The sequence below is a fragment of the Chiloscyllium punctatum genome, chromosome 2 (genome assembly GCF_047496795.1).
Source record: "Chiloscyllium punctatum isolate Juve2018m chromosome 2, sChiPun1.3, whole genome shotgun sequence".
NCBI classification, from domain to species: Eukaryota; Metazoa; Chordata; class Chondrichthyes; order Orectolobiformes; family Hemiscylliidae; genus Chiloscyllium; species Chiloscyllium punctatum.
In genome coordinates this window covers 87629719-87652330 of record NC_092740.1, presented here as the reverse complement: position 1 = coordinate 87652330, position 22612 = coordinate 87629719, and the positions used below count along the sequence as shown (strand labels likewise).

At 40.7% G+C, this 22612-nt stretch overlaps 1 protein-coding gene across 2 annotated transcripts in view; it reads right to left on the bottom strand.

Moving 5' to 3' along the window:
- The window catches only part of vps13a (vacuolar protein sorting 13 homolog A), a 419442-nt gene that overhangs the window by 63632 nt on the left and 333198 nt on the right, over positions 1-22612 (bottom strand). For both annotated transcript variants that reach the window (XM_072585252.1, XM_072585262.1), the window contains exons 62-63: positions 21289-21370; positions 21071-21184 (exon numbers count right to left, since the gene is read on the bottom strand). In XM_072585252.1, the coding sequence (XP_072441353.1) occupies positions 21071-21184; positions 21289-21370 (196 nt within the window). The remainder of the gene's footprint in view (positions 1-21070; positions 21185-21288; positions 21371-22612) is intronic.

Here is a 22612-nt window from a genome sequence, read left to right as displayed (position 1 = left end):
AACAGGCCCTTCGGCCCACGATGTTGTGCCGAACTTCTATCCTAGATTAAGCACCCATCCATGTACCTATCCAAATGCCGCTTAAAGGTCGCCAATGAATCTGACTCTACCACTCCCTCGGGCAGCGCATTCCATGCCCCCACCACTCTCTGGGTAAAGAACCCACCCCTGACATCTCCCCTATACCTTCCACCCTTCACCTTAAATTTATGTCCCCTTGTAACACTCTGTTGTACCCGGGGAAAAAGTTTCTGACTGTCTACTCTATCTATTCCTCTGATCATCTTATAAACCTCTATCAAGTCACCCCTCATCCTTCGCCGTTCCAACGAGAAAAGGCCGAGAACTCTCAACCTATCCTCGTACGACCTACTCTCCATTCCAGGCAACATCCTGGTAAATCTTCTCTGCACCCTCTCCAAAGCTTCCACATCTTTCCTAAAGTGAGGCGACCAGAAGTGCACACAGTACTCCAAATGTGGCCTAACCAAAGTCCTGTACAGCTGCAACATCACCTCACGACTCTTGAATTCAATCCCTCTGCTAATGAACGATAATACTCCATAGGCCTTCTTACAAACTCTATCCACCTGAGTGGCAACCTTCAAAGATCTATGTACATAGACCCCAAGATCCCTCTGTTCCTCCACCTGACCAAGAACCCTACCATTAACCCTGTATTCCGCATTCTTATTTGTTCTTCCAAAATGGACAACCTCACACTTGGCAGGGTTGAACTCCATCTGCCACTCCTCAGCCCAGCTCTACATCCTATCTAAGTCCCTCTGCAGCCGACAACAGCCCTCCTCACTGTCCACAACTCCACCTATCTTTGTATCATCTGCAAATTTACTGACCCACCCTTCGACTCCCTCCTCTAAGTCATTAATAAAAGTTAAAAAACACCCCTCAAACTCCTTTCAAGATCGCAATACTGTCCCCACTCAACGCCCTAGCTTACAAGGGCACATGAATACGTTGGGTCTCTCATCCTGACCTGGTTGCCAATTATATTTGCCCTATTCCTCATAATTTTGTGTCCACAGAAAAGTTACAATGTGTAGTAATAGAGTCATACAGCATAGAAACAGGCCCTTCAGACAACCATGTCTACGCTAACCAACAAACATCAACTAATCCCATTTACTCCTATAAGAATGTTATGAAACTTGGAAGGGGTTCAGAAAAGATTTACATGGATATTGCCAGGGTTGGAGGGTTTCAGATATAGGGAAAGGCTAAACAGATTGTTTTCCCTAGAACGTCAGAGGCTAAGAGGTGATTTTATAGAGGTTTATAAAATCATGAGGGGCATGGATAGGATAGACATACAAGGTCTTTTCCCAGGCTGGGGGAATCCAGAACTAGAGCAGATAGGTTTAGGGTGAGAGAGGAAAGATTTAAAAGGGACCCAAGGGATAACTTTTTTACACAGAGGATGCAAGTGTATGGAATGAGCTGCCAGAGGAAGTGGTGGACACTGGTATAATTACAACGTTTAAAAGGCATATGAATAAGAAGGCTTTAAAGGGACATGGGCCAAGTGCTGGCAAATGGGACTAGAATACCTTAGGATATCTGGTCGGCATAGACGAAGGGTCTGTTTCCAGGCTATACATCTCTATGACTCTACTGGCATTTGATCCACAGTCTTCTATGCTTCAGCAATTTTAATCGGAATGCTTCTTAAATTTTGCAGGAGCACCTGCCTCCACCACCTTTCTGGCACACTCTGGGTGATTTTTTTTCTCAGATCTCCTGTAAACTCCTTTATCCTCATCTTAAATTTATGCCCTTTGGTCTTAGACACATCCTCCATGGGAAAAAAAAATTCTCATGATCTACTCTGTCTGTACCTCTCAATTTTGTATACCTCAATCAGATCCCCCTTTGGATGCCTCTACTCCAAGCAAAACACACCCAGCCTATCTAGCCTCTCCTCATTACTGAGACTTTTCATCGCAGGTAACATTCCCATGAATCTCTTCTATGCCATTTCCTTGCAATCCCTTACTTCCAACAGTAAGGTGACCAGAACTGCACACAGTATTCCAACTCTGACCTAACCAATATTTTATAGAAGTTTCAACAAGATAGTTTCAACTTACTCCTGTAACATCACAAACCACATCACTTACTGGGATTAAATTCCATGTGCCATTGCTCTGTCTAATTTACCAGCTGATCAATATCAGACTGCATCTTGGGACAATCCTCCTTACTATCAACACCACTGCCAATTTTTGTGTCATCTACAAACTGACTAATTTTACTTTCTACATTCACATCCAATCCTTGATGAATGTGACAAATAGCCAGGGTCCCAACACTAATCCCTGTGTTACACTGCTAGACACAGGCTTCCAATTACAAAATCCACAATCACCCCTACGTCCTATGTGCAAGTCAATTTGGATCCAGTTTGTCAATTTGCCTTGGAATCCCAAGGCGTTTACAGTTTGGACCGGCCTTCCATGTGGGAACTTGTCAAAGACACTGTCGGTCTGTACAGTTCCTAATCACTTTCATAAAATGAAAACTTTTCCCATTTTGTTTCCACTGCTGCTTTTGCCACTACCTCAAATCTGCAACCTCTGGTTCTTAATCCTTCCACTAATAGAAACAATTTTTCCCAGCTACTCATCCAAACCCTGTACTTTGAATACTGTTATGGACTAGACCAGACCATTCAAAACTTTCTTAAGCAGGCAGCCCAGACTGTAACTTTGCTATTTGTTTCAGTAAGTGCACTGTCAAAATTACCTGGAGTAAGTTAGCTCAGTTGACAACCAGGTGTTAAAACAGACAAAAATGTATTCACAAAATTACGGAATGAAACACAAAGAACAGAATACAAAATACCCACAGAACTCAGTCAATCGAAACTAGACTTAATTATGTTGTTCTGAAAATATATGCAACAGTCCCAATAAACAAACCCCTTAAACCCAGAGCAAAAATGAAACAAAGGCCCACAGGTCAAAGTTAGAAGGGCAGAAGGAGAGAGAGTCAAGCAGCTTGTTTCCACACAGCCCACTGCGGAACTGACTCAAACAGAACTTCAGCTTTCAGGACTGACCACTCCCCTCTCAGTATACAAATTACTTCCAAAACATGAAAGCCGTGGCCTAAAGTCTCACCTGTTTACATAGAAACAAAAGGCCTCCCAGTAAACCCTTTCATCTCTGTGCCAAACAAGCCATTTCAGAGCCTGGACTATTTTACGACCCCTCTGAAAAAAATCAAGGACACAGCATCCTTGAGAAAATGAACAGCTTTTAGAAAAAAATACTAGCTTTGTGACACCTTCCCCCCCCTTAAAAAATGAACCATCAATATCCAAAGATGGCTTCATTTTTAAAATCTTCAAAAAAATTGGTTAGTACTCTAAAACATACATATACACTACACTGACTGTACACACGCAAACATGCACACCCACATTCATATTCAGGCTGTAGTACACCCACTACCGAACATCTCTGTATCTCATTTGAGTCTCAACAACACATCGGTAATCACGTTTTCGCGACCTGCCAATGCACAATTGTCACATTGAGTGGCTGCAACAACAAGCTCCATCTAAACAGTCTGGCATTTTTGTCCTTAAATTTCTCCACAAATGTCAATGGGTACGATTGTCTCAGATGCATTGCTGGTAATATAGACACTGAAATGTTGTACTGCCAACACCATGCTCAAAGTCTATTTCTCAACCGTTGAATATCTCTGTTGATGAATATTGAACATCCTGTAAAAATATCTGATGGGTCTTTCTATCTCTTTGTCATCCTCCTGCAGGAGCTCCGCACTGACACCCATATCACTGGCATTGATGGCTGCCCTGAAAGACTTTGCATAATCAGGTGTGGCTAATACTGTGGCAGTGTTTAACACAGTTTTTAGGCTGTCAAACGCCTTTTGACAGTCTGCTGTCCACTGAAACCTCTTGCCCTTTTTTAACAATTCATTGAGTGGAGCAGCCACGCTGCTAAAATTCAGTGCAAACTTTCGGTAAAACCCACTCAATCCCAAGAACTGTAGAACTGCTCTTTTCGTCGAGGGTGAGGAAATTCCCCAATTACTTTTGTTTTTGCATCCCATGGGGCCATTTGACCATGTCCAGTAACATGGCCCAGGAAGGTGACTTGGGCTTTGGCAAATTCACTTTTAGCTAGGTTTACCACCAACCTTGCCTTCTGAAGTCGATCAAATAAATCTGATAGATTGTATAAATGTTCCTTCCACGAGTGACTAAAAATCACCAGGTCATCGATATACACCACCCAGCTGGGTAATCCGGCAATGACCTTATTAGTCAGTCTCTGAAATGTGGCTGAGCGTTACTCATACCAAATGGTATGACATTGAACTGATATAGTTCATTTGGCGTTACGAAAGCCAAAATTGCCTTTGCTCTTTCTGATAAAGGTACCTGCCAGTAGCCTCTGAGCAAGTCCAACCTGGAAATGTAAGTTGTTTGTCCCACCTTTTCAACATAGTCTTCCAAAGGCAGAATTGGATATGTATCAGTGCTTGTAATGGCATTGACTTTGCAATAGTCCATACATTTAACTGTTGGGTATCATCTGGCTTTGGCACCATGACTATGGGTGAGCTCTAGTCACTGTAGGTCACGATTATGCCATCTTGGAGCATGCATTCGATCTCCTTCTGAACCTGTGCCAACTTTGGAGGGTTATGCTTATAAGGATGTTGCTTAATCGAAACAGCAGCTCCTATGTCTACATCATGCACAAGTAGGTCAGTACTTTCCAGTTTATTTCCACATAGCTTCCCATGTGATAATAACAACTCTTTCAGGTCATTTCGATTTTCTTGTGGTAGATAACTCAATAATTTATCCCAATTTTTTACAACTTGCTCACGGTCCAATTTGACTTGAGGAATGTCCAATTCAGAATCCTCTGAACTTGGTTTTTTCCTCTGTGTGTAATCATTAACACCTTCTCCTCTTGCTGTCCTTCCCGGTCAAAATACATGTTGAGCACATTCACATGACACACTGAGATTTCTTCCTGTCTGGAGTCCTTATCAAGTAGTTCACCTCACTCAACTTCCTCTTGATTTGATAAGGTCCACTAAACCTTGCTTTTAAAGGTTCACCTATTACTGGAAGTAACACCTATATCTTATCCTCAATGGCAAAATTGCGAACTTTTGATTTCTTATCTGTTTTTTGTTTCATTGTATGCTGTGTTATTTTTAAATGCCATCTAGCCAACTCCCCAGCTCTATTTAGTCATTCTCTAAATTTGACACATAATCCAAATAGAGAGAGGGTCTCTGAATTCTGACTTATTAATTTCCCCTTAATTAATTTTAATGGTCCTCTTACATCATGCTCAAACATTAATTCAAATGGACAGAATATGGTGAATTTACTTGGTGCATCGCTGATCACAAGAAGCACAAACAGAACTCCCTTATCCCAATCATCTGGATAGTCCCAGCTATAAGCCCTCAACATGGTCTTTAATGTTTGATGCCACCTTTCTCGCGCTCCCTGAAATTCTGGATGATACACAGTAGATTTGAATTGTTTTATTCCCACGCTATCCATAACGTCCTTGAATAGTTTAGATGTGAAATCTGACCCTTGGATCTGACTGTATCTCTACGGGTAATCTGTATCAAATATTAATTCAAGTAATTTTTCCATAGCCCTTTTAGCTGTGATATTGCATAATGGGACTGCCTCAAGAAATCTAGTTAATACATCCATTATTCCCATTTTTTGTTTGAAGTAGGAGACCTACACAATCAATCATAACTCTTGTGAAAGGTTCTTCAAATGTTGGAATAGATAGTAAAAGCGCAGGTTTTATTACTGCCTGTGGTTTTCCAATTAGCAGACATGTATGATACATCTGGCAAAATTCAACTACATCCCTGTGTAGTCCAGGCCAGTAAAAAGTGTCTTTGTATTTTAACCTGTATTCCGAAGTGATCTCCAAGTGGTAGCTCATGCGCCACTCACAGCACCTCCTTTCTATACTCTACTGGCAAAACAATCTGATGAGCTTCTGCCCATTTCTCACCTGCTTGAATGTGTGATGGTCTCCATTTCCTCATTAAGACACCATTTTGTTAAGTAATAACACACCGGAATGCAATCACTCTCTCTCTGTATGCGCTTTTTGATACAACTGCTTTAAATTCTTATCTTTCTGCTGTAACTCAACAAGCTTAGCAGAGCTAAAGATACTTGCATGTTTACCTATTTGTTTCCATTCTATCCCACTTATCTGATCAAAAACAGTCTCTGATATTGCAATTTCAGCTTCCTTTTCTGTGCCTTTTGATCTCTCCTGCTTCAGCTTGTGTCTGCGATCTTGTTAAGACACAATCTGGAAAGATTCCTGGATAAACATCTTGCATTGCTTCAGTTGCTTGCATCTCCCCTGGCTTTTCAACGAAAGTAGGCAGCAAGCCTACCGGTGAATCAGCTACATCATTTGCAAGGAAAAATTGTATTCCTGGAGCTAAGAGTTTGTCCAGTACTCCTAGTACAAATTCTCCACTCTTTTCTGATCACTCTAGCCTCACTTTACATAATTGAGCACTTTTTGTCTCACTGTGAACTCCTAATACCAGTACCTTTTCTGATAATAGTCCCTCAGGAATACATGTCTCTTCATCCTTCCACCTCATAGACTGAGAGGATCCTGTGTCCCTTAACATTGTAAGCTCTTTACCTGCTACTCCTAGCCTATGTGAATAAACTTTACCCTTCCATGTATTTTTTAAGCAGATCTGGCACTTCCTCCTGAATTAGCCTCTGATCAGTTTGTGCATTCTGATGCAACATTCTAGCTTCACTGTGCTTTCTGTTACTATGCCAACAAAACTTTCCAGCTTGTCCTGTGTTCTTACATCTGGCTTTCTCATCGCCCACCAACACTGTGTCTTCATGTGGCCCATTTTATTACAATGAAAACACCAGAGCTTTTTACTTTCCTTGTCCCCTTCAAGGGTTTCCTTTTTACCCTGTGGTAAGTTATCCTTATGATCTTCACTGAGATCTACCTTTCCCTTTCCATGTGAGAATTTCTCTTTTGCCCCAGTTTCTATCCCTCATGGACTAAAATTGATTCTGAAAGCCAAACTGGTGTTTTATGGACCAGCTCATAATCACCAGCCACTTCAGCTGCTAACCTTGCCATTTTAACTCTGCTCCTCTCCATGAGTTCACGCTGCTTCAGGCAGTTAAGTTTTGAATTCCTCCAAAATAATTACCTCACTTAGGGAATATGAGTTTGCTCTATTTTTAAAGCTTTTATACATCTATCAAAGTTACTTTGTTCGATCTTTTCAAAGTCAGTATAGGTTTGACCAGGGTCCCTCCTTAGATACCTAAAATGTTGTTACAGGCTTCTGGTACAAGCTCGTATGCACTAAAGATGACTTTTTTCACATCCTCATACTCCTCTGATAGTGATGTGAAGACCTCACTACCACTACCTACAAGTTTTATTTGGATCAACAAAACCCACATGGTCACAGGCCACTGCATTTGTTTAGCCACTTTTGCAAATGAAATGAAAAAGACTGCCTATACTTGATGAGAAGGATATGGAAATGCTTGAACGGACTTAAACAGTTTCTCATCAGGTTTTTGCCCACCATAGGTTTGCTCATCCACACTCTCTTCCTCACTAGACTTGCCTTCAGCCTTCATCTTCATCCTTTTATGCTGACTTTCCTGTCTAAGTATCAGCACTTCAAGTTCAAACTCTCTATTTTCTTTCTCTTCTGCTAAAGCCATTTGTTCTTTTTCTTTCTCTACTCATTATAACTGTTTCACTTCTGCTGCCCTTTCCTTATCTGTTGCCTGGAACAAAGCTGCTTCATTCGCAACTGAATCCTTGTGCTCTCTATAGATTCTGAAGGTGTTCCCAGCAAGTTTAAACGCTGAGCTACTGCTGGAATTCTCTCTCCTTTCCTCACAGGAGGCGGCAGCTCCAACTCCAGATTGTCTGCTAATTCTTGCAGCCTGGTCTAATTCACCTTGGTGACTGAAAGATCCATTGCTATCCCAAGTTTTGTCTACCCAGCCAAAACAAATACAGTAGCGCTTTGACTCACGAACTTAATCTGTTCCAGGACCCGGTTCGCGAACCGAAAAGTTCGCTAACTGAATCAATTTTTCCCATTGTTTGGATAGCGTAAGAATGCTTGGACGGCTGTTCACAGCGCACACGCCAAAGACAAACTGAATGGGATCACGTGGGGCCCGAAAGCTTTTGCGTTCAACAAGCGCGTAGCAAAGCAGAACAACGAAACCATGTGGTTGCACACGGGCTTTTTGCGTTCGTACCTTGAATTTCGTACGTACATTGAAGCAAAATTTTACGTACAATCCTGTTCGTAAACCAATTTGTATGTGAACGGGGTCGTTCGTATGTCGAGGCGCTACTGTGCTGAAATAAAGCCACTAGCACCTACCTCTCGCTGTTTAAATCCCGCAAAGAGTCCCCGATCTGTTATGGACTAGGCCAGACCACGCAAAACATTCTTAAGCAGGCAGCCCAGACCATAGCTTTGCTATTTGTTTCGGTAAGTGTACTGTCAAAATTACCTGGAATAAGTTAGCTAGGTTAACGACCAGGTTTTAAAACAGACAAAAATGTATTCACAAAATTACGGAATGAAACACAAGGATAGTAACAGGTGAGGTGCCAGAAGACTGGAGTTTGACAAACGTGGTGCCACTGTTTAAGAAGGGTGGTAAAGACAAGCCAGGGAACTATAGCGTGACCTCGGTGGTGGGCAAGTTGTTGGAGGGAATCCTGAGGGACAGGATGTACATGTATTTGGAAAGGTCAGGACTGATTAGGGATAGTAAACATGGCTTTGTGTATGGGAAATCATGTCTCACAAACTTGATTGAATTTTTTGAAAAAGAAGTATCAAAGAAGATTGATGAGGGCAGAACAGTAGATGTGATCGATATGGACTTCAGAAAGGCATTCGACAAGTTTCCCCATGGGAGACTGATTAGCAAGGTTAGATCTCACAGAATACAGGGAGAACTAGCCATTTGGATACAGAACTGGCTCAAAGGAAAAAGACAGAGGGTGGTGGTGGAGGGTTGTTTTTCAGACTGGAGGCCTGTGACCAGTGGAGTGCCACAAGGATCGGTGCTGGGCCCTCTACATTTTGTCATTTACATAAATGATTTCAATGCGAGCATAAGAGGCACAGTTAGTAAATTTGCAGATGACACCAAAATTGGACATATAGTGGACAGCGAAGAGGATTACCTCCGATTACAACAGGATCTGGACCAGACGGGCCAATGGGCTGAGAAGTGGCAGATGGAGTTTCATTCAGATAAATGAGAGGTGCTGCATTTTGGGAAAGCAAATCTTAGCAGGACTTATACACTTAATGGTAAGGTCTTAGGGAATGTTGCTGAACAAAGAAACGTTGGAGTGCAGGTTCATAGCTCCATGAAAGTGGAGTCGCAGGTAGATAGGATAGTGAAGAAGGTGTTTGGTATGCTTTCCTTTATTGGTCAGAGTATTGAGTACAGGAGTTGGGAGGTCATGTTGCGGCTGTACAGGACATTGGTTAGGCCATTGTTGGAATATTGCGTGCAATTCTGGTCTCCTTCCTATCGGAAAGATGTTGTGAAACTTGAAAGGGTTCAGAAAAGATTTACAAGGATGTTGCCAGGCTTGGAGGATTTCAGCCAAAGGGAGAGGCTGAACAGGCTGGGGCTGTTTTCCCTGGAGCGTCGGAGGCTGAGGGGTGACCTATCAAGGTTTACAAAATTATGAGGGGCATGGATAGGATAAATAGACAGAGTCTTTTCCCTGGGGTCGGGGAGTCCAGAACTAGAGGGCATAGTTTTAGGGTGAGAGGGGAAAGATATAAAAGAGACCTAAGGGGCAACGTTTTCACGCAGAGGGTGGTACGTGTATGGAACGAGCTGACAGAGGAAGTGGTGGAGGCTGGTACAATTGCAACATTTAAGAGGCATTTGGATGGGTATATGAATAGGAAGGGTTTGGAGGGATATGGGCCAGGTGCTGGTAGGTGGGACTAGATTGGGTTGGGATATCTGGTCGGCATGGTCGGGTTGGACCGAAGGGTCTGTTTCCATGCTATACATCTCTATGACTCTATAACAGAATACAAAATATCCACAGTCTATCCATACTAGACTTAATTACACTGTTCTGAAAATATGTGCAACAGTCCCAATAAACAAACCCCTTAAACCCAGGGCAAAAATGAAACAAAGGCTGAAAGGTCAAAATTAGAAGGGTAGAAGGAGAGAGAGTCGAGCAGCTTGTTTCCACACAGCCCACTGCTGGAACTGACTCAAACAGAACTTCAGCTTTCAGGACTGACCACTCCCCTCTCAGTATACAGATTACTTCCAAAACATGAAAGCCGTGGCCTAATGTCTCACCTGTTTACATATTAACAAAAGGCCTCTCAGTAAACCCTTTCATCTCTGTACCAAACCAGTCGTTTTAGAGCCTGGACTATTTTATGAACCCTCTGAAAAATATCAAGGACACAGCATCCTTGAGAAAAGGAACAGCTTTTAGAAAAAAAGGATCAGCTTTGTGACAATATCTACATCAAATCTCAATATTCTTTACTCAAAAGACCAGTTCCAATTTTGTCAACCTTTGTATATAACCAAAGTTTCTTATCCCTGGAACCATTCAGTTTTAATCAAACCAGTGTGAATATAACTTTCCTGCTTTGATACTCTATATCTCTATTGATAAAGTCCAGGATACTGAATGCTTTATTTATTATTCTCATAAGCTCTCCTGCCAGCTTCCTCTGCTCCCTTATTTTGTACTGTCTCCATATTCTTCCTACCAAAGTGACTCTCACACACCTCCCTGAATTAAATGTCTGCCCATTCTGTGAATCAGTCTACATTTGTTTGAAGTTCTGTATTACGCATGGTGGCTCAGTGGTTAGCACTGCTGTCTCACATCACCAGGGACCCAGGTTTGATATGGGCATCGGTCAACCGTTTGTGTGGAGTTTGCACGTTCTCCCCGTGTCTGCGTGGGTTTCCTCCGGGTGCTCCGGTTTCCTCCCACAGTCTAAAGATGTGCAGGTCAGGTGAATTGGCCATTCCATATTGCCTATTAGTGCATTAGACAGAGGGAAATGTGTCTGGGTGGGTTACTCTTCCGAGGGTCGGTGTGGACTTGTTGGGCCGAAGGGCCTGTTTCCACACTGTAGGGAATCTAATCTACCTTCATTACATATCACAACATTTTCAAGTTTCATGTTATTCAAAAAATTAGAACTTGTTCCAGTAAGCCAAGATATAGGTCATTAATATACAGTAGAAACAGTAGTGTTTTAGCACCAATGGCTGCTGTGTAAAAGTTTCTCAAATCTGAAATATTGCTCACACTGCACTTTGATTCTTTTATTCCGTCAGCTCTAACTTTGTTCAAAGGTTGTGTTCTGCAGCACATTATTGTCTCTTTTGGCATACACTATAACAGCAGCATTACCCTTATTAACCTTTTCTGTTATATAACCAGAAAACTCAAACAAGCTAGTTAAAATGGTTTTCGCTCAACAAATTCATGTTGGCTCTTCTTAATTAACTCATATTTGTCCAACTGACAATTAATTTTCCCCTGAATTGTCATTTCTAGAAGGTTCCCCATCACTAAAGATAAAATGATTGACTTGCAGTTGTTGGGCTTATGTTTGCACCCTCCTTCTCAACAATTTTCAATTCTCCAGTCTTCTGGCATGACCTCTCAAAGTCTTGGGAAAAAATTGTGGCGAGTACCTCCAAATTTTCCACTCATTTCATTCAGTATCACTGGATACATTTCATCCATATTCTATCTCTGCTCCTATATCTATGGTCAGTCCGAATACGGTATCAAATTTAAATACACACAGCCTATCCTAGATCATCAATTTTAAACTCTTTAAAAGTGTCAGAATGATTTAATCTTTCACCATCACCTGATCTGTATCTGTCTCCTTGGTAAAGGCAGGTGCAAACTACTCATTTAGTAACTGATTCATGCCTTTGTCTACATGTATAAATCTACTTTTTGATTCCTAACCACTCCTTACCACACTCTTATTATTTACATGCTCATAGAAGATTTCTGGATTCCATTTTATATGATTGTCTCGCTTCAGTTTCTCTTTGATTTCCTCATTTGCTTTGTAAATTCCCTCTGAACCTTCTACATTGTTCAGTGGATAATACAATTGAGCACAGATTTTCTGTTTCATCTTAATACCACTTATGCTGTCCAGGAAACTCAAATTGTTTGCCTTGTTTTTCTCTTGACAAGAACTTACCTTGACTGCATCTGAGATCTCTTTAAAGGTAGCCCTTTCTTCAGTCACAGTTACTCCTAATTTTTCACACCAGTAAATTTGAATTTCCCTTGTTAATTGTTCTAATCTAGTATTGCTCCTTGTCCTTTTCCATAGGACATTTTAAAAACCTTTTGGTACAACAATCACTGACTCCTAAATATTTCTCTACTGATACATTATCTATTTAAATCGCTTAATTTCCAAGAACCATGTCCAGCAAAACCTAGTTCCTTCTTAGACTGGGAACATATGCTATAGAATATTTCCTACTCATTTCTCTCTGTCATAGAGTCATAGAGATGTACAGCATGGAAACAGAACCTTCGGTCTAACCCGTTCATGCTGATCAGATATCCCAACCCAATCTAGTCCCACCTGCCAGCACCCGGCCCATATCCCTCCAAACCCTTCCTATTCATATAACCCATCCAAATACCTTTTAAATGTTGCAAATGTACCAGTCTCCATCACTTCCTCTGGCAGCTCTTTATAACTATGATATTTCTCTGTAATTTCCATGCAAACTTAGCTCTATACATCTTTCCAACTAAATGGTGGCCTATAGATTACACTAATCAATAATTACCTCTGATTGTATCAACTCTGTTCTTGGTCTTTTTGTGACTTCCTCTCTTTTCAACACTGCATTGTTTTCCTTAATCAACACAGATACCTCTTCCTACTCAATATTTCCTGAACATCTAGCATTCAAGGATATTTAATATCCAGTCTTGCCTTTCTTTGAGCTGGTCTTTGTTACCAGCACTTTGTATTTCCATGTGGCTTTCTGTGTTTCTGTTTCTCAACTTTATTTACTACTCTCTGCACATTCATTTACATGCATTGCAACTCTAATGTAGATTTCATTCTTTTCCTTCTTAATGAATAGGTAATACCTGGCTATGTCCTATTCTAGCTTTGTCTCTGTCTACAAATATCCTTTGCACCTTGGTACAGCTATTAATTGTTGCTATGTGGTTCTCAAACACAGTTTAAAGCCTTACCAGAAGTATTAACAAATCACTTCACAAGGAAATTGGTTATGGCAATTAGGAGCAATTGTTTTTAGGAGCAACACATCCAACATCCCAGATCACTAAGAACTGAACCTAGTGTCCCAAGAGCCTAAAGCCCTTCCTTCTGCACCAGCTCTCTTAGTAATCATTTGCTATTTCTATACTCATTTGCAGTGTAACAAGGCATATCCCTGAAGGTCGTGGTTGCTAACTTCCCATCTCGTTCTGTATTCGCAATATAACAAAAATGAGAGAGGACCTCATCAAACATTCTTAAAAGGACTTTGCAGAGTAGTAGCAGAAAGGCTACTTTCCCTTTTGGGAAAGTCTAGGACCAGAGGAATAACCTCAGAATAAGGGAGTTGCTCATCTAAGATGCAAATGGGGAAGAATTTCTTCTCTCAGTCAATCTGTGGAATTCTTTACCATAGAGGGCTGTTGAGGCAGTGTCATTAAATATATTCAAGGCTGAGACTAACAGTTTTTTAATCAACAAGGAAATCAAGGCTCATAGTGAAAAGGCAGGAAAGTGGAATTAAGGGTTAGGAGCTCAGGCATGACTCATTGAATTGCAGAGCAGACTTGATGGACTAACTGGCTTACTTCTACTGCTATGTCTTACGTAGCTCCAAAAATTCTGACTGCAAGGCTACATAATTTTTCCCACCTATATAACTGTTGATGTAAACCAAAACTGCTAGTTGCTGATCCTCTACTCTCTGGATATTCAGCAGCCAGTTAGTGATATCCTTGACTTTTGTAACATGGAGTCAACAAACCACTCTGGATTTGTAACCACAGTCACAAAGCTGCCTGTATGTTCTCTTAACTATTGAATCTCCTGTCACTACTGCTCTTCTAAACTTATTTAACTTCAGATCTTCATGTACAGCTAAGCTGTTGGCAGCACTTGCCAGATGAACCATCAAATTAATCAAATACCAGTTGAAAAGTACTCATGTAGTCAAGGCAGGCTGCTTGTTTCTTCTTATCTGCTTGGTGATTACCCATTTCTGTTCTTGCATTCTGTTAAGCTACAGGTGACCATATTTGTAAATATGCTATTCATGAAGCTGCCAACCTGGTAGATATGCTACAGCTCAACCTGCAGCGGCTGACAATTCCTACAAATGTTGTTGTCCCAGAAAAAAAGAGAATATCCTGAATTTCCATTTACATATGACATACTCGTCAGGAAGTTCAGCAGTCCTGTCATTCCACTGTCCATAATAAATATAGAAAATAGGAACAGGAACAGGGATAGGCCATTCAGTTTTTAGTACCAGCTCCACCATTCAATATAATCATGGCTGATCAACCTACTCAGTACCCTGCTCCTGCTTTCACTGTATACCTTTTGATCCCTTTAGTTCGAAGGAATATACTCAACTTCTCTTTGAAAATGTTCAATGTTGCTGTCATAGAAAGAGGTTGAGACTGAGAATTCCACAGGTTCACCACCCTCTCGATGATGAAATTTTGAATCTCTGTTGCAAACCCCAACAGTGAACTGTTATCCTGCTCTCCCTGGTCATGAGTGATTTCCCTGTGTTTACCCTAACTAGTCTTGTTATAGTTTCCTTGTCTAAATCCTGAACATTTTTTGTGAATACCTGGTTTCCAAGCACTGATCCCTTCAGCACCCCACTAATTACTGGCTGCCACTGGAAAAATGACCCATCTATTACAGTCACAGAGATGTACAGCACAGAAACAGACCCTTCCGTCCAACTCATCCATGCCGACCAGATATCCCAACCTAATCTAGTCCCACTTGCCAACACCTGGCCAATATCCCTCCATACCATTCCTAATCACATTTCCTTCCAGATGCCTTTAACATGTTGCAATCGCACCAGCCTCCACCACTTCCTCTGGCAGCTCATTCCAAACATGTACCACCCTCTGCGTGAAAAGGTTGCCCCTTACCTCTCTTTTATATCTTTCCCCTCTCACCATAAACCTATGTCCTCTAGTTCTGGATTCCCCCACCCCACGGAAAAAGACTTTGTCCATGCCTCTCCATGCCTCCTATCCATGCCTCTCATGATTTTATAAATCTCGATAACGTCACCCCTCAGCCTCTGACGCTCCAGGAAAAAAACAGCCCCAGCTTATTCAACCTCTCCCTATAGGTCAATCCTCCAACCCTGCCAACATTCTTGCAAATCTTTTCTGAACCCTTTCAAGTTTCACAACATCCTTTTGATAGGAGGGACACCAGAATTGTGCGCAATATTCCAAAGTGGCCTATCCAATGTCCTGTATGACCTTCCAACTCCTGTACTCAATACTCTGACCAATAAAGGAAAGCATACCAAATGCCTTCTTCACTATCTTAGCTACCTGTGACTCTACTTTCAAGGAACTATAAACCTGCACTCTAAAGTCTCTGTTCAGCAACACTCCCTAAGACCTTACCATTAAGTGTATAAGTCTTGCTAAGATTTGCTTTTCCAAAATGCAGTACCTCCCATTTATCTAAATTAAAATCCATCTGCCATTCATCAGACCATTGGTCCATTTGATCAAGATCCAGTTGTAATCTGTAGTAATCTTCTTTGCTGTCCACTACACCTCCAATTTTGGTGTCCTCTACAAACTTACTAACTGTACCTCTTATACTCACATCCAAATCATTTATATAAATAATGAAAAGTAGTGGCACTCCACTGGTCACAGGCCTCCCGTCTGGAAAACAACACTCCACCACCACCCTCTGACTTCTATCTTCAAGCCAATTCTGTATCCAAATGGCTAGTTCTCCCTGTATTTAATATGATCTAACCTTGCTCACCAGTCTCCCTTGGGGAACCTTGTCGAACACCTTACTGAAGTCCATATAGATCACATCAACCGCTCTGCCCTCATCCATCCTCTTTGTTACTTCTTCAAAAAACTCAATCAAGTTCATGAGACATGATTTCCTATACATGTATATCTTGTCCCTCAGGATTTCGTCCAACAACTTGCCCACCATCGATGTCAGGCTCACCAGTCTATAGTTCCCTGGCTTGTCCTTACCACCTTTCTTAAACAGTGGCATCACGTTAGTCAACCTCCAGTCTTCTGGCAACTCACCTGTGACTATCAATGGTACGAATATCTCAGCAAGGGGCCCAGAAATCACTTCCCTAGTTTCCCATAGAACTCTAGGGTACTCCTGACCGGGTCCTGGGGATTTATCCACTTCTGTGCATTTCAAAATATCCAGCACTTTCTCCTCTGTAATATGTACATTTTTCAAGATGTCACCATCTATTTCCTTACATTCTACATCCACAATGTCCTTTTCTACAGTAAATACTGATGCAAAATACTCATTTAGTATCTGCCCCATCTCCTGCAGCTCCACACAAAGGACGCCATGCTGATCTTTGAGAGGGCCTATTCTCTCCCTAGTTAGCCTTTTGTCGTTAATGTATTTGTAAAATCTCTTTAGATTCTCCTTAATTCTATTTGCCAAAGCTATCTCATGTTCCCTTTTTGCCTTCCTGATTTCCCTCTTAAGTATACACCTACCCCATTTATACTCTTCCAAGGAAGTCACTCGATCCTGCCTGGCTATACCTACATATGCTTTCTTCTTTTTCTTAACCAAACTCTCAATTTCTCTAGTCACCCAGCATTCCCTACACTCAGCAGCCTATCCTTTCACCCTAACAGGAATATACTGTCTCTGGGCGCTCATTATCTCATTTCTGAAGGCTTCCCATTTTCCAGCCATCCCTTTACCTACGAACATCTGTCCCCAATCAGCTTTTGAAAGTTCTTGCCTAATACTGTCAAAATTAGCCCTCCTCCAATTTAGAACTTCAATTTTTAGATCTACTCTATCCTTTTCCATCACTATTTTAAAACTAATAGAGTTATGGTCGCTGGCCACAAAGTGCTCCCCCACTGACACCTCAGTCGCCTGCCCTGCCTTATTTCCCAAGAAATGGGGATAGCCACAGAAGCCTCCTGCACTAGCTGCCTACCTCTCTTACCTTTCCAGGAGTTAGCTCATCTATGTGACTGCATCTGTGACTTTTCTCCCTTCCTATAAGTGCCACCCATCACACCACCTTCCTCTTGTAAATTCCTCATTGCCTCTAACTGATCCATTCGATCTGATAGGATTCGTAACCAACAGCATTTATTGCAGATATAATCCTCAGTAAAACATAAAGTCTCCCTAAACTCCCACATCTGACAAAAAGAGCATACGACTCTACTCAGGGCCATTTTTGCTTCTTCCAGTCGACAGACCCAGAAAATAGCACCATCTTATTGCTCTACAAACACTGCTCCAGGCTAACTTAATACGTATGGCTTACATTTTTAACATTAATCAAGAGACATATCTCAAATAAAACACGTAATCAAGAAAGAACCCACTCTACTCACTATTGTAGATTTACAGCAAGGCTATACTTAAAACTATTCACTTATCTGTTTCTGCGCTGTGATCTCTCCCAAACAGGTTTCCTCCAAAATTAGTTGTGAATTTCACTGTTCGTTAATTTTCCCAGACGCACTCCGATGTCCAGCGACACATGAATTCAACAGCAAAGGTTCACTGCTGTGTCGGTTAGCAGTGTGGGTTTCTTTGTCTCTCTCTCTCTCTCTCTCTCTCTCCCTCCTGCACTGACCTGACGATGTGCTGCCTTTGTCTGTCCCTCTCCTTTTCAAAAGTGTCATTGTTTTGCCTTTATTTTTCTCCAATGTTCCAAAACAATGCAACATCATATAAAACAGTAATTGCTGCTCCTGGAATTAGAGGAAATCATCTCCAACACCTAAAATACCTCTTTTTTTCTTTTTATTTCTGGTCTGCCAATCAGTTCTCTATCCATCTCAGTACACTACCAACAATTCAATGTGCTTTCATTTTACATGCTAATCTCTTATATGGGACCTTATTGAAAGTCTTCTGAAAGTCCACATAAACGATACCCACTGGCAACTTCTTTTATCAACTCTACTGGTCAGTAGCTGATAAAACTTATTAGAAAACAAAGACTCACTCGCTATCCTTTTTTCTACTTAAGTATAGGGAGATTAATCAAAATAATTCATTTAACCCTTACTATCAAACAAAAAGACTTTCATTTCCCAGGTCTCAGAATCACTAAACTGTTATGGAGAAGGTGGTGGTCATTTGGTCTTGTGTGTCCACATTGGATCTTTCAGCATTTTATTTCAGTGCTACTCTCCTGCTTTTTCCCCATAAGCCTGCACATTGTTTCTAATTAAATCAATCATCTATTGCCCTTGTGAATGTCTCAATCAAACCTGCTTCCACCATACTTGCTGACAGTGCATTCCAGATTCTAATAGCTTGCTGTGTAATTTTTTTTCTCACTTTGCATCTTCTTCCTTTGCAAAACACTTGAAACATGCCCTCTGATTCTTTATCCATTTAGGAACAGGAACAGTTTACCTTATTGACATTGTCACAATTTTGTAAACTTCTATCAAATCTCCTCCTAGCTTTATCTCAAAGGTAAACAGAGTCAAACTTTCTTCAAAACTGAAGTATATGAACCCTGGAACCTTCTCATAAGGGACACCGGCACTCTCTCCAACTCATTTATATCTATCCTACAGTGTAGCACACAGAACTATATATACAATACTTCAGCTGAGGTGCAGCCAGTGTCTTCTACAAGTTCATTACAACTGCCCTGCTCTTATATTTTATGTCCCTTTTTATGAAGCCTAGAATACTGTATGATTTATTAACCACGTTCTCTATCTGTCCTGCCACCTGTAATGACTCATTCTCCTGCATATACTTTGGAATAACACCCTTTGTTTTATACTGTCTCCATGTTCTTTGCATCAAAGTCAATCACCTCAAACTTCTCCACACTGAACTTCATATGTCAACTAACTGTCCATTCACCAACTTGTCAATGTCCTCTGGAAAATTTATACTGTCTTTCTCAGTTCACAATCCTCAAAAGTTTGTGCCATCCATAAACTTTGAAATTGTCACCTGCACACCAATATCTACATCATTTACACATCTAAGGAAAAGCAGGAGTTCCCATTCTGAGCCTCCACAATAAACCATCTTCCAGCACAGAAAAAATCCATTAACTATCGCTCTATTTCTCATGCCTCAGGCATTTTTGTGGCTATATTGTCTCTGTTGATTTTATTCAAGGACTTAGAACTTTCTGTACAATCATGTCTGTGGCTATAAGACCATAAGATATAGGAACAGAATTAGACCATTCAATCCACCAAGTCTGCTCTGCCATTCAATCATGGCAGAAAAGCTTTTCAAACCCATTCTCCTGTCTTCTCCCCCTTGATCCTTGATCACTTACTAATTAAGAACCTGTCTCTCTTTCTTAAATACACTCAATGCCATGCTCTCCACAGCCTTCTGCAGCACTGAGTTCCACAGATTCACCACACTCTGGTTGAAGAAATTCTTCCTTGTCTCAGTTTCAGAGGGTCATCTATTCACTCTGAGGCTTTGCCCTTCCATCCTAGCCTCCCCTGCTAGTAGGCACATCTTCTCCAAGTCCACTCTATCAATGGATCTCTGTATTTTATCAGTTTCAATGAGATCTCCCCTCATCCTTTTAAACTCCATCAAGTACAGACCCAGAGTCCTCAAATGTTTTTCATGATAAGCCCTTCGTACCAGCACTGTATCAAGGGCTTTTTGGAAGTCCATGTGCACCACATCACCTGCCTTCCCCTCATCACCTCTGCTCAATGTGGTATGACTTTGCTGTAATGTCATTCAGACTTTTTCTCTATTCTTCAAGCTATCCTATCTAGTGTCCACTCATCCTCCCCTTGTACCTTTTTTTAGTACTGTGACTGTCTCCAGGGCCTCCCTTCTACCATTCCAATGAATGGTTGTCTTCATTACTGGTTGTAGCCTTCAATTTTAATTAGTTGCTTAAATATAAATTCCACAAGATTCTATAATGGAATGTGAACCAATGCCACCAAATCATTAGCCCAACCGCTTGGATTATAAACTCTGTTATTACTACTCTGTCCCCATGCTCCCTAGCTCTTTAGAGTAACTCCCTAACTTTGGTAAAAGGGAAAAAAAGTGGTCAATTCTCACCAGACAATCAACTTATAGCCTTCCTGCATGATGCAAACTTGATTTTTTTAAAAACTCCCTCAGGTCAATAACCCTGACCTGCGTCCTAGTCTGCCTGGGTAGGACTAAGGTGGAAAATCTGAAATGAGGGTGCAGAGGAGGAGATGGTCAGATCAATGTGCGATTACAGCCTCACTGACACTGTTGCAGCCAGCTGGGGAGGCTTAATTAAGGATAAGATGTGATAATCTTCAGCGAATTTTATGTTAAGACTATAATGTCATTGTAACAATGCACCATATAAAATTTGATGCAATTATTTCATAAAATGCTTAAATTATTTCTTAATTTTCAAAAGGTAAATAGAATTCAAATGATAAGAAAAAATAATGCATCACAATGCAATAAATCCAATGATAAAGGATCGAGTCATCTTCTAGTCACAGACCTTAAAAAAACTAGCACATACTACCTAAATTTGACAAAAAATATCACTGATTTGCTGTGTATAGAAATATGCACACAAAATAATACATCTTGTAAATTACATTTGATTTACATATGACTAGAGAATTCCAAATAAAGATCTTATGTATTAAGTAGTTTATAAATTGAAATCTTGAAATCTGACCTGATAAGGTTCATAGAAAAAGGCTTCAACTCCTTCTGATAGATCTCTGATTAAACCAAAAGGATTGCCTAAGACATCTAGTCCAAGTACAAGCACATACAATTGCTTGATTGCCTAGAGGGAGAGAATCAGAAATTGTTTGAAAACAAATTATTATAACTACTTGTACTGGGGATTATTAATAATATTTAAACCTGCACATGAAATATTGTACATACCTGCTTGGAGTAATGTCGGAGTACCTCCCACTGAAGTTGTTGTGTAGTATAAAACTGATAACGGATTTCAAAAAATGCAAGCCTGCAAAGAATCGATTATTTGAATATTAAGCACAAGATTTCTTTATCTATCTTGTAAAATGTTAAGCGACACAAACCTGTGATGAAAAGATTTAAAACTTCAAAATCTTTCGCAATTATCATATCTCTGGTAGAGATTGCAAAACACAAACTAACCTCTAAATTACTACAAAAGTTTGAAAGCAAGTAGGTTTTAACTATACGTGTGGATAATATTTTTCCAGTACACTCGTAAAATAAAGCTATTTAGGAATGAATGTTTTTCTCACAATAGGGCAAACCAGAGAAATAGGCAGGTGGGTAATAAATTCAAGCTGCCAGCCAGGTCCAGTTCCCAGACTCTGATTCTACCCTTGGGGGAATTACCAGTGGAGGATGATTGGGAATGGCAAGACTCAACCAAAAAGTGTAACTATTTAAAGGTCTGTTATGGTCAATAATTGGAGGCTGGTTGGAATGTCCTACTTTGTGTCTTGGTCCCATAGTTAGTAGGGAAAAGTGTGGCTACCCTGAGGTCATCTCTGGAAGTATGCATGGAACCTGGACTCCAGGCGGGATTGCAGCCTCTCCCCAACTGACTTCAGTTACAGTACTGGTCCAGTTGCTAAAGGTACTTTTTCTTATTGCAAAAGAAGAAACGTTGGAGAAAGGTCCCTCCAGAACCTCTTGCATTTTCCTTCATTTACATCAGAAACCAGTTATTTTTTCAAGTGCTAGAGGGCCTCCAATTGGTCTGTTGTCTTTCGAGTGCCGACCACTATTCTAAATTGGACAGCAATTCTTCAATTTTGGGAAAATTACAGTGGATATTTGTTTCTCAAACAGCATGGGTCTCTGACTCCCATTTAATATTTACAACACAGTCCCAAAACCCAAAGGTAAGATCCTGCACTTGGCATGAGAAGTAAACTTTAGACTTCTGCTTCCTTATCTCTCTTTTCTTTCCTTATGACTGTTCTTGCTCCAAGTTAATTTTGGTTTCAAGTACTCTTTAACCAATAGTATCTTTTATACTCTTATAATCTTAGATTCTTAAAACCTTATTTTGCATGTTTTAAATCATTTATTAGCATTGTTTGACTTGTTTTCTGACTTTTTGATAGGCAAGAGCAATGTCAGATCAATGGACTTTTGGTTAGACGAAATCCAAAAGTCAATTTTAACCAATCAAAAGAGACAAAAGAATAAAAATGGACATTACTATTTTGATTAAGCAGAACTCTATTATTCATTAAACACATCG